Consider the following 15,509-nt stretch of genomic DNA (forward strand, 5'->3'; position numbering starts at 1 on the left):
AAGTTTATTTAAATAAAAATACAGTGCAGTGGGTTTTTGAGCACCCACAATACTGAGCAAACTCTTTCTGTGTGTTCAGGGAGGGATTAATTGTGGTGATTATAGCACCTCTCAATCCTTTTCAAATGCTGGTCCCTATGTTGGGCTGGGGCCAGCAGTAGCAGCCTCCAGCTGCAGTGGACAAAAGGAAACCAGCTCAAAATCAGGATATGAGAGCATTAATGGTAACGGTCACAATAAACAGAAACCTTGAACTGACCCAGTGTGCTAATATGTTGCATAATTTGTACCTTTTTTTAGATAAATTTCCGTAGATGGTTTCATTATCTAGACTGATCAGCTGACATGGCAGGGCCTCCAGTTCGAATTGGGGATCAGCTGATTCTGGAAGAAGACTATGATGAAAATTACATACCAAGTGAGCAAGGTAATGCAGACTTTTCTTTGATATGGTTGGTCAAAGTTGCTGTGATACCTGATCAACTGCAGCACTTTGGTTGTCTTGTGGTAGTAAGCACTGTCTATTCAACCAGGGCAAACCTATCCCTTTCAAAGATGACATTATTACTTTAGGCTTTCTTGTTAACAGCTCCTTAAAATTTTATAAGCAGATTGGGTGTGTCTTACAATCATGTTTTCAGTTAAGAACGATTTGCCAGTTGAAGCCTTATTGTCCAAACCTAATCTGGTCAAGTTGGTACATGCTTTTGTGACCAGCAGGCTTGATTATTGTAATTATATCAAGGTCTTACAAAAACTGATCTAAAGAGACTTGAATTGGCTCAGAACACAGCAGCTCGTTTGGTGACAGATGGCAAGAAGTTTGATCATATAACACCTGTTTTGAAAGGATTGCTTTGGCTACCAATTTCAGCCAGGATTGCATTGTAAGATTCTGAGTTTGGTGTTTAAGGCTTTTTATCTGGAAGCACCAATATATTTAAGGGACATGTTATCCAAGCAACAGTACTTTTGATTGCTGCGCTCATCCCAGCGTTCTTTATTGACATCTTCATTTGCACCAAGTTGTGAAATTAACTTCCACAAGAAACATAACTTTTTGTTACATCAGTCTTCTCTTATGGAACTGAAGAAGTGAGCAGTTTAAACAAGCTATCTTGGGTTTCATAAGAGTCTCAAATGGATTTTTGAGAATGATGGGCAAAGACATAGTCCACAAAAAGCAGAAGAAGCCCCCAATCATGCCAACAGAGTAAAAAAAAAAAAAATTGGGGTACACCAATTGATCTACCCCTCATTTTTTTTTCGAATCATAGACATATTAAGTCAATTTCTGACTGTGATGATTGCTGATTATTTTACTTTGGTTTTGGTTAAGCAATTATATTGTTTGGTTTTACTTGTTAGAAGATTCATTGTACTTGTTCCTGTTTTATTGAAAACCGCTTTAAAACTTAACTGTATTGTGGTATATTAAATAATTAAATCAGCTGATGGATTTTGTGTATTATAGTAATGTGTGCATTATAGGGCTTTTTAGCCTGAAAAGCATGTGAGAGCGATCTTTAGTTTAACTTCTTCACCAACCTGTCCAGTAAAGCATATTGCATATATTAAAATAGCAGACATATTCTGGTCTCTCTCTGCTGTATAAAAATATAAATGTAAAATCGAATTAATAGACAATATCAGCATTTGAAAGCTACTGTCTTTAAAAAATGATTTTTGCTGGAAAGGAAGTGGAGGAGGGAAGACTATGGAGACAATCTGAATTTGGACTTGGGATATTTAAACAATATTAATGATCTGCTCCAGAAGATGTGAGAGTAAGCAGAGGTTGTGTATGTTGGCTTCCATTCGAGAAACACATGGGAATAAATTAAGGGCCCTGTTTACTAAGCCATGCTATAGGTGCGCAAACATTTTAGCACATGCATGCTAATGCTAGAGATACCCATAATGGGTGTCTCTATCGTTAGTGTGTGCTAAACGTTAGCGCACCTACAGCATGGCTTAGTAAACAGAGCCCTTAGTATTATGAGAAAAGGTTGAAAAAAACAATACTTCAGCCCCAAACTATGCTCTCCATCTAACCACTGCCAAAATGCTCTGGAATCTGGACACCTGGCTCTGTATGTTGTACTGACCATTGCATAGACAGAACTTTCAGTGAGAGCATGCCTGAGGATTACAGAGACACAATTAAGGGGCAATGCTATTAAAGTATTTGGAAGATGGGAGATAAGCTGATAGGTTTCTACTTTCCATCATTTAGCAAGGAAGCCAAGAACATACCCACTGCTTGTTCTATTTTTGACACAGGAACTAACAGCGTACTGTGTGTTAGGAGAGCAGCTCCTGTGTTCATTAATAACGGAATGAAAGAGAGATACAACCCACACAAAGCCTGTGACTGGATTATCTGTGTAGGGTGGCTTAAACTCAGCTACCATTCACCGTATGGTTTGGCCACCAGATTTCACGATTAAATCATGGCTGCTGTTACTCATGAGGAATTTTTCTCATGCATATACAACTCTGCAGCCTGTAAGTTAAGCCTTGCTGCTTGAAATATAGTGGTGAGCAGCAGGTATACCTTAAGGAACATGGAGCTAAAACAATGTGCCTGATTTGCTGCATCTTGGAGTTGCAGCTCCTTGCTTGGAGATCCATTACATATTCTTAACTCCGCAGTTTCAGCTTGATCAAACTGTGGACTTTGTAAACTGGCTGGGATACAGGAACTTATGCCTATAGAACAACTTTCCACATGCAAGTAGGGAGTAAAGAATAAGCAGAGTGGGTTGTCATTATGCATATATTTCTTAAACTACTTGCTTAAAAAAAATTAAAAACTTTTTTTCATAGAGGGGAGGTGCTGGGTCAGGGCTAAGTTGGGGCCAGTATAGTACATGTGGAGTTTCGTTCTTTACTCTGTGTATTCTGTATATTTCAAAAATCAACTAGGTGCATACTCATGAGCCTACAAGTACTGCAGGGAGCAGGAAAATGTCTCCTCCCCCCCCCCCCCCCCCTTACACATGTTTGCACTCACAGGGAATGCTTGCCTGTTGATTTCAGCTTTCCTCTGAGACATCGCATATGCTCCATACACAGGGAATGCTATTAATGTTTAGACTGATGTCACCTTCTCTTGGTTTCCTTTACCCAATGCAGGAGTCATCAGTACCCACACCACAGGAGCTCTGGAGGAACCTCAGGCTATAAGTAATTACAATAGTGATTCTTTTCAGCTTTGCCAAACTAAGGGAGAATATTGTACCAAAGTGATACAAATGTGATGTGCAAAAAATTTCTGGCTCCTTCTAATATTTAAGAGCAGTAATTTTCATTGTTATTTTAAAAAGTAACTGATGTGTTAGGCAAGGAAGGGAGTCTCCCATCCAGTGATACAGCTAGCCTGGGGGGGGGGGGGGGGGGGGGGGGAGGAGGGAGGGTCAACTGCTCAGGCACATTCAGAATGACTCATTTAACTAAAACAGTTTACTTCTTCACATTCTTTCTTTCCTTAGTCTGTCTCCTCCCTCCCCAAATGCATTTTCTATTCCTGTCCCTCAGCTCATTTCCCCATCACTTTGTAGAATACAATATGCATTCATTGTTTTTATCAGTTAAACTGTTCACCATCGTGTTTCCACTTCCATTGCTTTAAAGCTGGCAGTCCCCCCCCCCCCCCCCCAATCCTTTTTTTTTTTCAGAGGCATTCTGGTGGGCACCATCTCTAACAGCTATTCTATTTCTTAAAGTACTACGTAGCTTTCGGCGAGTTTGAACTGCACTGCTCTGTCTCATGAAAATTATTTGGGATTTTGGGCAGTACGCAGTTCAAACTCATTGATTAGCTGCATCATGCAGGTAGAAAACAGAGCAGCTGTTATGGAGGTATATCAGAAGCAACTCTTAAAATAAAAAGAGGAAGATTGTGTACTGGGGGAAAGTCAGGGAGTTGCTGTTGGCCCCTGGGAGCTTGCAGTGAAGATGCTGATAGAGAGAGTGCCAATCCATCAGCCGGTCTTCTGTTTCTATGCCATGATCTCCATTTGTGGTCAAAGGTATCTGGCAGTGCTCGGGCCACAGTGATTGTCTCTGCATGTTTATATTTTGCAGGCTATAAAATTTTATATTTTCCAAAATCTAGAAACCTCAGGTATTAAGAAGATTATTCTTTGTGTTCTGTTATGTTGCTTATCCCGATTGTGCTTCTCCTTATGATTGGATCATAAGCATATTGTGTAACCCCTGAGCTCCAGCAACAGGACACGAAACATAGAAATATGATGGCAGATAAAGGCCAAATGGTCATCCAGTCTGCCCATCCTCCGTAACCCTTAACTCCTCCTCTTCCTAAGGGATCCCACATGCTTGTCCCATGCTTTCTTAAACTCTGACACAGTGTTCATCTCCACAGCCCCCACCAGAAGGCCATTCCATGCTTTCATCACCCTTTCCATAAATGAATAGAAACATAGAAATATGACAGCAGATAAAGGCCAAATGGCCCATCCAGTCTGCCCGTCCTCCGTAAACATCTCCTTTTCCTGAGGGATCCCACATGCTTGTCCCATAAAGTCCTGCTGAAGTCCCAATAACATTAGAGCCAGGACAGTAAGGAAGTAATTCTATTCTGTTTTATTGTGTTGCCATTATAATGTAGTACGCTATGCCATACTTGTACTATTATTTGAATATTTTTACTGCTGTAGTTGTCTATTGCTTATGTTTGACTTATTCTTGCTGTACACTGCTTTGAGTGAATTCCTTCAAAAAGGCTATAAATAAAGTGCACCACAAATTAGGAGCCAATTAGGTGCCTAACTTTAAGCATGAAAATGGCAGATAATGGTAAAGTACCAAAATGGGAGTGAAATGGCAGTTAGGAATGAAATTAGGTGCTATTCTGTAACTGGGCACCAAAGTGTTCTTACATGTAACTGCATGTTAAACTCTGGTTGGGGCAGGAGCATTTCCACTGTGCTGGTGCTTTATAGCATTCCTGCATTTACTTGCAGAACAGCTGCATTTAGGTGTAACCATTTACAGTAGCCGTGGCCTAAAGTTTGGCGGGTAAGTGGGTTCTTAGGGTAGTATTTGATCATGGTTTAGTTTATTTGCTTATATCCCGCATTTCCTGGTCACTTACAGCAGATGAATCCAGGAACTAGTAGGTTAAGTCTGCCTACCAGCAGGTGGAGATAGAGATAAACTAAAGGCAATGATGTCAGACGGCCAGCTCCTTCCTCAGTTAGTATGTCTCTATCTCAGCAGGTGGTGGATGGCTTTTTCTCCAGCTCCTGGGCCCAAGACCTCTGAGGGTGCTCCTGGGCTGGTGGCCAGTTTGAGCTGGGGGTGGCGGACTGGTGGTGTCCCCTTTGGCAGCATACACAGTTGCTGGGTCCCTACTGCACCTCAAATTCCCTCTGAACAGGCTTTTGCTGTTACTTTCCTTTGCTGTTTGTTTCTGCCTCCTCACTAAAAAAATATAAAGAGGACCATAGAATTTATTTAAAAGAGAAACAGACAAGCACAGGGAAGTTTGTTTTTGCTGAGATCAGGTTTGTGTTGCTGCTGTCCGAGTCCTGTTTTCTGTTGACTGCTTGTCTGAGCCTGCCTCGAAGTGGAGTCGGAGAGTTTTTTTTCCTTCGGCTCAGCTGTCAGTTCCCGCGCTTTCCCGGTCCGGGGTAATTCCTGCTGGGTTCCTGTTCGGGGGCGGGCGATGGCAGCGGAGGCAGTAAAACGCTGTGCCCGATGCAGTGAAACGGCGTTCGGCGGTGGGCCTTTGCAGCGTGGGGTGCGTGATTTGGCGGGACTCGACGGAGCGGTGGCTTTCCCGCCCAGAGCCTGGCGATTCTCATGCCATTTTGCAATCGGTCGCCGAGCCGGCTCCAGTAGCGGTTTTGGGCAAAGCTTCTGCGCTGGTAGGGGAGTCGGGGGGGGGGGGGGGGGGCGTCAGGCACTGTGGGTGGTGGTGCAGGTGCCATGGCTACAACCACCTCTGTTGCGGGGGAGGGGTTTTCGCCAGAGTTTATTTTGCTACTCCATCAGGTGTTTTTGTTGAAAAGGGCATTGCCCCCCCTCACGCGGCTTCAACAGCTTTGGCCTTTGATCCTCTCAGGGGGTCTGAGGGTAACCAAGAGATTTTGGGGTTTTCCCCAGAGGATTTCTTCTCCCTTAAAAAACCTAGGCTTTCTTTGGGGTCTGAGGAGGGGTCCTGCATACAGTCACCTGCAGCTCCCTCCGTGGTGGCTCTTTCGGAGCAGACAGGGGTAGAGGATTTGGAGGACGGTGTCCTCACTGACCAACTTGAGGACTCTTCCGCCGTGAGGATTTTCCATAAGGAGGAGTTGCCCTCTCTCAGGCGCTGGAAGCCTTGAACATAGACCCTGAGGTTGCGGCTTCTCAGGTGGTCAACCCCAAGATGGCTAGTACCAGACGACCTTTTAAGGCCTTTCCGGTACATGAAGCTATTGAAGAGTTGATTTCGGCCCACTGGGCGGATCCGGATGGGGGGCTGAAAGTAGCCAGGGCTATGGCCAGGCTGTATCCGGTTTCAGCAGACCGTTTAGAGTAGTTTGCTCTACCTAGGGTGGATGCCCTGGTGACGGTGGTCACTAAGAAGCCTACTCTTCCAGTGGAAGGTGGTGTGGCACTTAAGGATATGCAAGACAGGCGGCTAGAGGCCTTTTTAAAACGTGCCTTTGAGGTGGCTGCTTTGACACTTCAAGCTTCTGTTTGTAGTTCTTATGTGGCTAGAGCTTGTCTCAGTTGGCTACATTCTGTCATGTATTCGATTTCGGAGTATGATATGCCGGGAACTCCTCAGATGTCGCTGTTGGATATTGGGCTGGTGTACTTGGCGGATGCCTTGTATGATTTGGTCCATGCTTCGGCCAAACTCATGGCCTTGATCGTTTCCTCTCGGCGTCTTCTGTGGCTCTGTCATTGGGCCGCAGATATGGCCTCTAAGCAACAGCTCATTAAATTGCCTTTCCCAGCGAAATTGCTTTTTGGGGAAGACCTAGAAAAGATTGTTAAAAGATTTGGGGGATTTTAAATCTCAGCGTCTTCCGGAGGATAGACCCAAGTCTACTTCCAGGCAGGGAGCCTCGAGGTCACGTTTCAGAGAGACGCGACAGTATTGCCCGGGGCAGTCCAATGCAGCCTTTCACCGTCCTCGTTTTGGGTAGCTTTTTTCCTTTCACAACGAGAAGCATCCGGCTGGACCCCCCTCTTGTCAGGGGGCTCCTTCTCGGGCCTCCCAATGATGGGGTGTAGGTCCACTCGGGAGGAGAGCAGATCGGTGGTTGGCTTTCTCTGTTTCTTCCAGAATTAGTTTGGACCAGTGGGTCCTCGATGTGGTGCGAGAATGTTACAAGCTAGAATTCTTCTCTCCCGTCACAGACTTTTTTTTCTGGAGTCCCGCTGTGTATCGTTGCTAAGAGGACAGCGGTTCTGCAGTGTTTGCGAGACCTGCTAAGGATAGGGGCTATTGTGCCTGTTCCTCCTCTCGAAAGGCACACGGGTCGGGTCGGTACTCCATCTTCTTTGTGGTTCCAAAGAAGGGAGGGGCTTTTTGGCTTTTTCTCGATCTCAGAAAAGTAAACCAGTTTTTGCAGGTTCATCACTTCCGCATGGAGACATTAAGGGCAGTTATTGCTGCTGTTGAACCAGGTGAGTTTTTGACTGCTCTCGATTTGAGGGAAGCTTACCTGCACATTCCCATTTGGCAGCCCCATCAGAGATTTCTCAGATTTGCGGTGCTGGGTCAGCACTTTCAGTTTCGGGCCCTTCCTTTCAGAATGGCCACTGCCCCAAGCACTTTTTACAAGGTCATGGTGGTGGTGGCGGCGATCCTGCGGAAGGAGGGGATTCGAGTGCATCCATATTTCGACGACTGGCTGAATCGGGTGACGACAGCAGAGGAGAGTCGAGTGGTCACCAACTGAGTCATTGCGGTGTTGCAATCCTTAGGTTGGGTGGTCAATATGGACAAGAGTCATCTGGTTCCTAGTCAGAGTCTGGAGTATCTTGGAGTGCAATTCGATACGAAGCGGGGGAAGGTGTTTCTCCCCGAGGGGCGAAGGATCAAATTGCTTTCTCAGGTACAGACCTTATTGAGGCGTCACGCTCCCCGAGTGTGGGACTATGTTCAGCTACTCAGTTCCATGACTGCGACCTTGGAGGTCATTCCATGGGCAAGGGCTCACATGCGGCCTCTTTAGAATTTCCTTTTGAGCAGATGGTCGCCGACGTCGCTGGATTATCAACGACGCCTTCCTTGGTTGAGCCGGGCCAGGGACAGTCTCGTGTGGTGGCTCCGGTCAGCCAATTTGCAGAAGGGAGTTTCTCTGGCGTCTCCCAATTGGGTGGTAGTCGTGATGGATGCCAGCCTTGCGGGCTGGGGAGCCCATTGTCTTCGAGTAGCCCAGGGATCGTGGACCCCTCTCGAAGCGACTTGGCCGATAAATCGTTTGGAGTTGTGAGCAGTCGTGAATGTGCTGCGGAGTTTTCAGGACCTTCTGCAAGGGCAGGCGGTTCGTGTATTCTCGGACAACACCACGACGGTGGCCTATATCAGTTGGCAGGGGGGCACTCGCAGTCTTCCCTTGGCAGTGGAAGCTTCTCGTCTTCTAGTATGGGCGAAAGCGCATGTTCAGAGTCTGTTGGCAGTGCACATTGTGGGTCAAGACAATGTTCAAGTGGATTTTCTCAGCTGGACTCTTTTGGACGCAGCGGAATGGACGCTGTTGGACTCTGCTTTTTGGCTGATCTGTCAATGTTGGGGAAGCCCAGTAATGGATCTCATGGCCATGGTTTGCAATGCCAAAGTTCCCCAGTTCTTCAGCTGCAAACAGCAGCCAGGATCCGCAGGAATGGACGCTCTTCTCCAGCCATGGCAGGAACAACAGCTACTGTATGTTTTTCCTCCATGGCCTCTGATAGGGAGAGTTCTTTGCCGCATCGGGGGTCGGTCGTTCTAGTGGCCCCAGACTGGCCCCGACAGCCGTGGTATGCGGACCTCGTTCGAGCACTCTCAGAGCCACCATTGTGACTTCCAGTGACTCTCGATCTGCTGCATCAAGGGCCAGTTCAGATGGAAAATCCCTCCCGCTTCGGACTTATGGCCTGGCTATTGAGAGGCGGCAGCTGAGGAAGAAGGGATTTTCAGGACCAGTCATTGCCACTCTTTTGGGGGCACGGAAGCAGTGGTGGGAGGCAGGGATAGTGCTGGGCAGACTTATACGGTCTGTGCCAGAGCTGGTGGTTGGGAGGCGGGGTTGGTGGTTGGGAGGCGGGGGATAGTGCTGGCCAGACTTATATGGTCTGTGCACTGAAGAGGACAGTACAAATAAAAAAAAGTAGCACATGTGAATTTATCTTCTTGGGCAAACTGGATGGACCGTGCAGGTCTTTTTCTGCCGTCATCTACTACTATTTTCCTACTTCAGCAGCGTACGTGTGAGTGTGGAAAGCTTTCTCGGCGTGGTGTGCTTTGCGGGCTGAATCACCTTTTCGGGCGGACATTCTGGAGTTCCTTCAGGATGGTCTTCAAAAGGGATTTGCATGTAATTCCCTTTGAGTGCAGGTGGCCGCGGTAGCTTGTTTTAGGGACAAACTGGACGGTTCCTGTTTAGCAGCTCACTCTGCTGTGGTCCATTTCCTACGTGGGGCTCTTTGGCCGGCCTCCTTTGCGGCAGCTGTGGCATTTGAATGTGGTACTGCGAGCCCTCCAGGCCCCACCGTTTGAGCCGTTGAATAAGGTTTCTGAGAAGGATCTAACACTTAAGACAGTGTTTTTTGTGGCCATTGCTTCGGCTAGGAGGATTTCTGAAATTCAGGCTTTGTCTTGCAGAGATCCTTTTTTGCAGTTTTCTGAAGCAGGGGTGTCGATCCGGATGGTGCCATCGTTTCTGCCTAAAGTGGTTTCGGCTTTCCATGTCAATCAGGCGGCTTATCTTCCGTCTTTTCGAAGAGAGGATTTTCCGGGGGAGTTTGCCTCGCTACGTTTCCTGGACGTGCGGAGAGCCTTGTTTCGGTACTTGCAGATCTCTAACGAGTTTCGACGCTCGGATCATCTCTTTGTGCTCTTGTCGGGATCGAAAAGAGGTGAGGCAGCTTCTAATGCTTCCATTGCTCGTTGGATTAGGGAAGCCATTAGAGTGACATATCTTCTACAAGGGCGGGCGTCTCCAGTGGCCCTGAAGGCGCATTCTACTCTGGCACAGGCAGCTTCTTGGGCGGAGGCGTCGGCCTTATCTCTGGAAGAGATTTGTCGGGCGGCTACTTGGGTATCCCGTCATACTTTTGCGAAGCATTACAGGCTAGACGTGTCTGCTCAGGCGGATGCGTGTTTTGGGGCGGGAGTGTTGGTGCGTGGAGCGTCAGCTTCCCACCCTACTTTAGGAGTGCTTTGGTACATCCCACTAGTTCCTGGATTCATCTGCTGCAAGTGACAAGGAAGGTAAAATTATGTCTTCCCTGATAATTTTCTTTCCTTTAACGCAGCAGATGAATCCAGGATCCCTCCCTAGTTCAGCCATCGTTTTTTTCATTTTCCGCGCAGTGTGGTTATTTTTTCCATCCGGGTTCTCTTTTTTGCAGAGTTCAGATAGATATGGGAACACGGAAAGGATTCCGATTTCTGGATCAAGTTGCAGTTATTTCGAAGTTCTTATTTGGTTCTCTGTTTTTCATAGTGAGGATGATTTCTGGTTGTTATTGGTTTCATATTTTTGGCCTTGGCAAATGCTTACAAATGACATACTAACTGAGGAAGGAGCTGGCCATCTGACATCACTGCCTTTAGTTTGTTTATCTCTATCTCCACCTGCTGGTAGGCGTACTTAACCCATTAGTTCCTGGGTTCATCTGCTGCGTAAAAGGAAAGAAAATTATCAGGTAAGACATAATTTTATCATATCTAAGTGGAGCACAACAAAACATGCATAATCAATACAACAGGTAGTAAAACACCACACAAAAACAAGAAATTAAAAATACAGCATAGTCAAATAGAGCATTCAGTCTGTATACATCCAGCTCCTTTGTCCATTTGATGATTCCCACCGCAGGTTGCCATAAGCTTAAATCAAACTCTACAGCTACCTGCTACTTCAAAATATTTTACAACAAATGATAGGTTCTCACAAACAGATAATGCTTCAGCAATTTCTTAAATCATATTGTATCTGTTCATACGTACATTGTTAATGAGTTCCACATCATTGGACCTGCTACAGAGAGAGAGTACTTTTCTGAGTTTTTTCAAAATGGAAAGTTTGTATTGCCAGCAAAGACAGCTGAAAAGATCTCTCCAACCTAAGAGGCCCTTTTATAGAGTGACAGTAAGCCCAGCGCGGGCTTACTGCTCGCTCTTCTGAGATTACTACTACTACTACTTAACATTTCTAAAGCGCTACTAGGGTTACGCAGCGCTGTACAATTTAACATGGAAGGACAGTCCCTGCTCAAGGAGCTTACAATCTAAAAGACAGGTGTACAATCTAAAGACAAGTGTACAATCTAGAGACAAGTGTACAATCTAAAAGACAAGTGTAGAGTCAATCTGATAGGGCATACTATATTTCTCGAAAGGTTAGGTGCTGAAAGCAGCATTGAAGAGGTGAGTTTTAAGCAGAGATTTGAAGATGGGTAGGGATGGGGCTTGGCGTAGGGGTTGAGGAAGATTGTTCCAGGCATAGGGTGAGGCAAGGCAGAATGAGCGGAGCCTGGAGTTGGCAGTGGTGGAGAAGGGTACTGAAAGGAGGGATTTGTCCTGTGAGTGGAGGTTACGGGCGGGATCATAGGGGGAGATGAGGGTAGAGAGGTAGTGAGGAGCCGCAGACCGGGTGCATTTGTAAGTAAGGAGGAGAAGCTTGAATTGTATGCGGTATCTGATTGGAAGCCAGTGAAGTGACTTGAGGAGAGGGGTGATATGAGTATATCGGTTCTGGCGGAATATAAGACGTGCGGCAGCGTTTTGAACGGATTGAAGGGGGGATAGATGGCTAAGGGGGAGGCCGGTGAGGAGTAAGTTGCAGTACTCAAGGCGAGGGGTAATGAGAGCATGGACGAGAGTTCGTGTGGTGTGCTCAGACAGGAAAGGGCGAATTTTGCTGATGTTGAAGAGGAAGAAGCGACAGGTCTTGGCAGTCTGTTGGATATGCGCAGAGAAGGAGAGGGAGGAGTCGAAGATGACCGAGGTTGCGGGCAGATGAGACGGGGAGGATGAGGGTGTTATCAACTGAGATAGAGAGTGGAGGAAGAGGAGAAGTGGGTTTAGGTGGAAAGACGAGGAGCTCGGTTTTGGACATGTTCAGCTTCAGGTGGCGGTTGGACATCCAGGCAGCAATGTCAGATAAGCAGGCCGATACCTTGGCCTGGGTCTCCGCGGTGATGTCTGGTGTGGAGAGATATAGCTGGGTGTCATCAATCATAAAGATGATACTGAAAACCATGAGATGAGATCAGTGATCCTAGGGAAGAGGTGTAGATGGAGAAGAGAAGGGGTCCAAGTACAGATCCCTGGGGAACTCCAACAGATAGTGGGATGGGAGTGGACGAAGATCCATGAGAGTGTACCCTGAAGGTGCGGTGGGAGAGATAGGAGGAGAATCAGGAGAGGACAGAGCCTTGGAACCCAAAAGAGGACAGTGTGGCAAGAAGTAAATCATGATTGACAGTGTCAAACGCAGCGGATAGATCGAGGAGGATGAGGATGGAATAGTGGCCTCTGGATTTGGCGAGGAGATTACTGCTGGCCCAACGTGGCTGCCGGTGGTAGTCCCACCCCGAGTGCATGCCATTTCCGAGTGAAAAAGAAAACCCCTGGAAATGGCTTGCGCAGCATAACCTGGTGGTAATTGGGCATCGCTGCATGCTGCCTAGTTACTTCTAGGTTAGTGTGGGAGCCCTTATCGCCACCTCATGGCCATGTGGTAAGAGTTCTCTCACTGCATGGCCATGTGTGCTGGGGGCTTTTTTACCCACTGCAGTAAAAAGGGCTCTGGTGCATGGGAAAAACAGTTCCCGCTCTAGCGCAGGGCCCTTTTTCCCGTAGCTTGGTAAAATGATCCTTAAGTGATTGTTATTGTAAAACAGAGGCGAAATAATATACGTTTTTTTAAATGCCTTATGTATAAAAACCAAAATTTTAAATACAGTCCTCGCTCTTTTACTAGAAGTCAATGCAAGGCATGCAAAATTGGTGTAACATGCTGAAAGCATGACCTGCCTGTAATAAAACAGGTTTGACACACAAATGTGCCATTATAGAATATTAGCTTAGTGCCCAAATTTTTGGCTTCTAAGTTTTTAGTGTCCTTACTGACTTAACCCCTAAGACCTAGGGTCCACTAGAGAATATTAACATCACTGGCTATCAATGTGCCTAAAATGTAGGTGCATACACTTAGAACTGGTGTAAGTGCACGGTCCTATGGCTTGCATAAGTGTGGCAGGAGCATATGTACTATTCTGTAAGTTATGCATGTAAGTGGAAGCCGTACCTGTGTATGCTCCCCCCATGTAAATATGTGCTGTGTAAGTAAAGTGCATAAGCATCATATTAACACTTACATGTGTAAGTGCACACATACATACGTAAGTACTAGTATTCTAAACATTTATGCACATAATATACATGTAAATGTAAGCACCTAGTTTATAGAATTGCCCTTTAAGTGCTGTAGGGAGGGGTCATGCAGAAGAAAAGTATTTTGAAGTTGCCACCTTTTGAATTATTAATAAGTTGAATTAGCTGGTCCTACACCTAAAATGAACTGCTAAGGATAATGTTTCCAAGTGAGTTAGCTTTGTGCATGTTGTAAGAGGAATAAATCTCACTCCTATGTCGGTGTATATTGCAGAAGATCCCTTTCTCGTATTTACTGCTAATGCTCATCTCAACAGTGAGGATAAGAGCGTCCATTCTTTTAATTTTGTGGCTATGAACATCTCATTCTCCTTGTTTCTGGTTGTTCTATTGTAGAGATTAAGGAGTATGCCCGCGAGATCGGCCTTGATCCTGACAATGAGCCAGAGCTGATGTGGTTGGCTAGAGAAGGGATTGTGGCCCCTTTACCTGTGGAATGGAAGCCATGGTGAGAATGAAGCCTGCAGATATTTAATTGATAGCACGTAAAATAAGAAAAAGCAAGTACAGACATACATAAGACAATGCATGCAGTCATTAAATTTTAATGTAATTTATTCATTTGATGATGTGTTGCTTCTCGCAAAAAGCATTGTGGTTTATATAAAAATGCAATTATATTAATACTTCAGTTTCAAGCATTTGAAAATAATCACCAACATATTCCTTCAGTCCAAACCTATCCTTCAACAAAATCCTAAAACAGGACAGAAGAATACTATAAAACTTTGTAAAGGTTGTATCATGGGGCTAAGAAACTGGTTTTTAAGGCTTCTTGAACTGCAAAATATTGATAACTTCACACAGTTCTTCCAGCAAACCATAGGAAAGGGCCAGCATAACTGAAGGTGCTTTTGTGAGTGAAGGATAAATGAATAACGGGAAGGCCTCTCTGAACACCACAAGGTATGACTGGGCATATCCTCGGCTGTCTTACCAAATAAAATAAGCATACCCCACAGGAAGCCAATGCAGCTCACATGAAACGTGAATAAATAATATGTTCCTACTTACCTTTACCAGTCAACAACCTGGCACTCCATTTGCTGTCGCTGTTTTCTGAATATGCTTCAGTCTTTCAAGGTTGTTGTTGACCTCAAATACAGCAATGTACAATAATCAAGGTGACTTGCAATTGTTGCATGTGTCACCATTACTAAGTTAGGTGGAGTGATGTTTAACAGTCAGCTGCCAATTCAGTCTTAATTGAAAGAAACCTGACTACTACAAAATTCAATTGGTTGTCCTCAAAACATCACATAATTTTAGATTGTTGCCACTTAACAACTGGCTTGACTTTCAAGCCTACATAATCTTATTGCTACAGATTTAGTGACATTTATCTCCTCTGAACATTTCAGCATCAAAATCAAAAACGCCTGATTGTCCATTGGAGCAAAAGCCCACAAACCAGTAACAAGGTTGACAGTAAAAGTCACTGCTTATCCCCAGGATAAGCAGATGTTTTTTGGGACCCTGCCTGGTACCTGTGGCTTGAACTAGTCATTGTTGGAAACAGGATGGTGAGTTTGCACCTTATGGCAGATCTTCATGATTTGAGAGTGACTGGTACAGATAAAAGATAAATTAAACAATAATAGGGAAGTGATCTTTGATTTAATAAAAAAAATTTGGGATGACAGAAATTGCTCTGGGGCTCATTTTCAAAGTACTGTTGCAGATTTACAAAGTTCCATAGGTTACTATGAAACTTTGTAAGTCTAAGTGCTTTGAAAATACACCTCTGTGTAACTTTGTAAGTGCTTTGAAAATACGCCTCTATGTTGCCTGAAGTTTGCACATCACACTTCCTCTACACTCTCAATTCTTCTAATTTGCATAATTTTCAACCATGACAAATTCTCCGGTTAAAAAG

At 45.3% G+C, this 15,509-nt stretch overlaps 1 protein-coding gene across 2 annotated transcripts in view; it reads left to right on the forward strand.

The window, feature by feature from the left end:
• CEP164 (centrosomal protein 164) overlaps window positions 1-15,509 on the forward strand; it is a 166,198-nt gene that overhangs the window by 18,562 nt on the left and 132,127 nt on the right. For both annotated transcript variants that reach the window (XM_030221251.1, XM_030221252.1), the window contains exons 2-3: window positions 301-427; window positions 13,970-14,081. In XM_030221251.1, coding sequence (XP_030077111.1) covers window positions 346-427; window positions 13,970-14,081 — 194 coding nt within the window. In that variant the 5' untranslated portion in view covers window positions 301-345. The remainder of the gene's footprint in view (window positions 1-300; window positions 428-13,969; window positions 14,082-15,509) is intronic.

This window comes from Microcaecilia unicolor, chromosome 12 (genome assembly GCF_901765095.1).
Source record: "Microcaecilia unicolor chromosome 12, aMicUni1.1, whole genome shotgun sequence".
Classification (NCBI taxonomy): domain Eukaryota; kingdom Metazoa; phylum Chordata; class Amphibia; order Gymnophiona; family Siphonopidae; genus Microcaecilia; species Microcaecilia unicolor.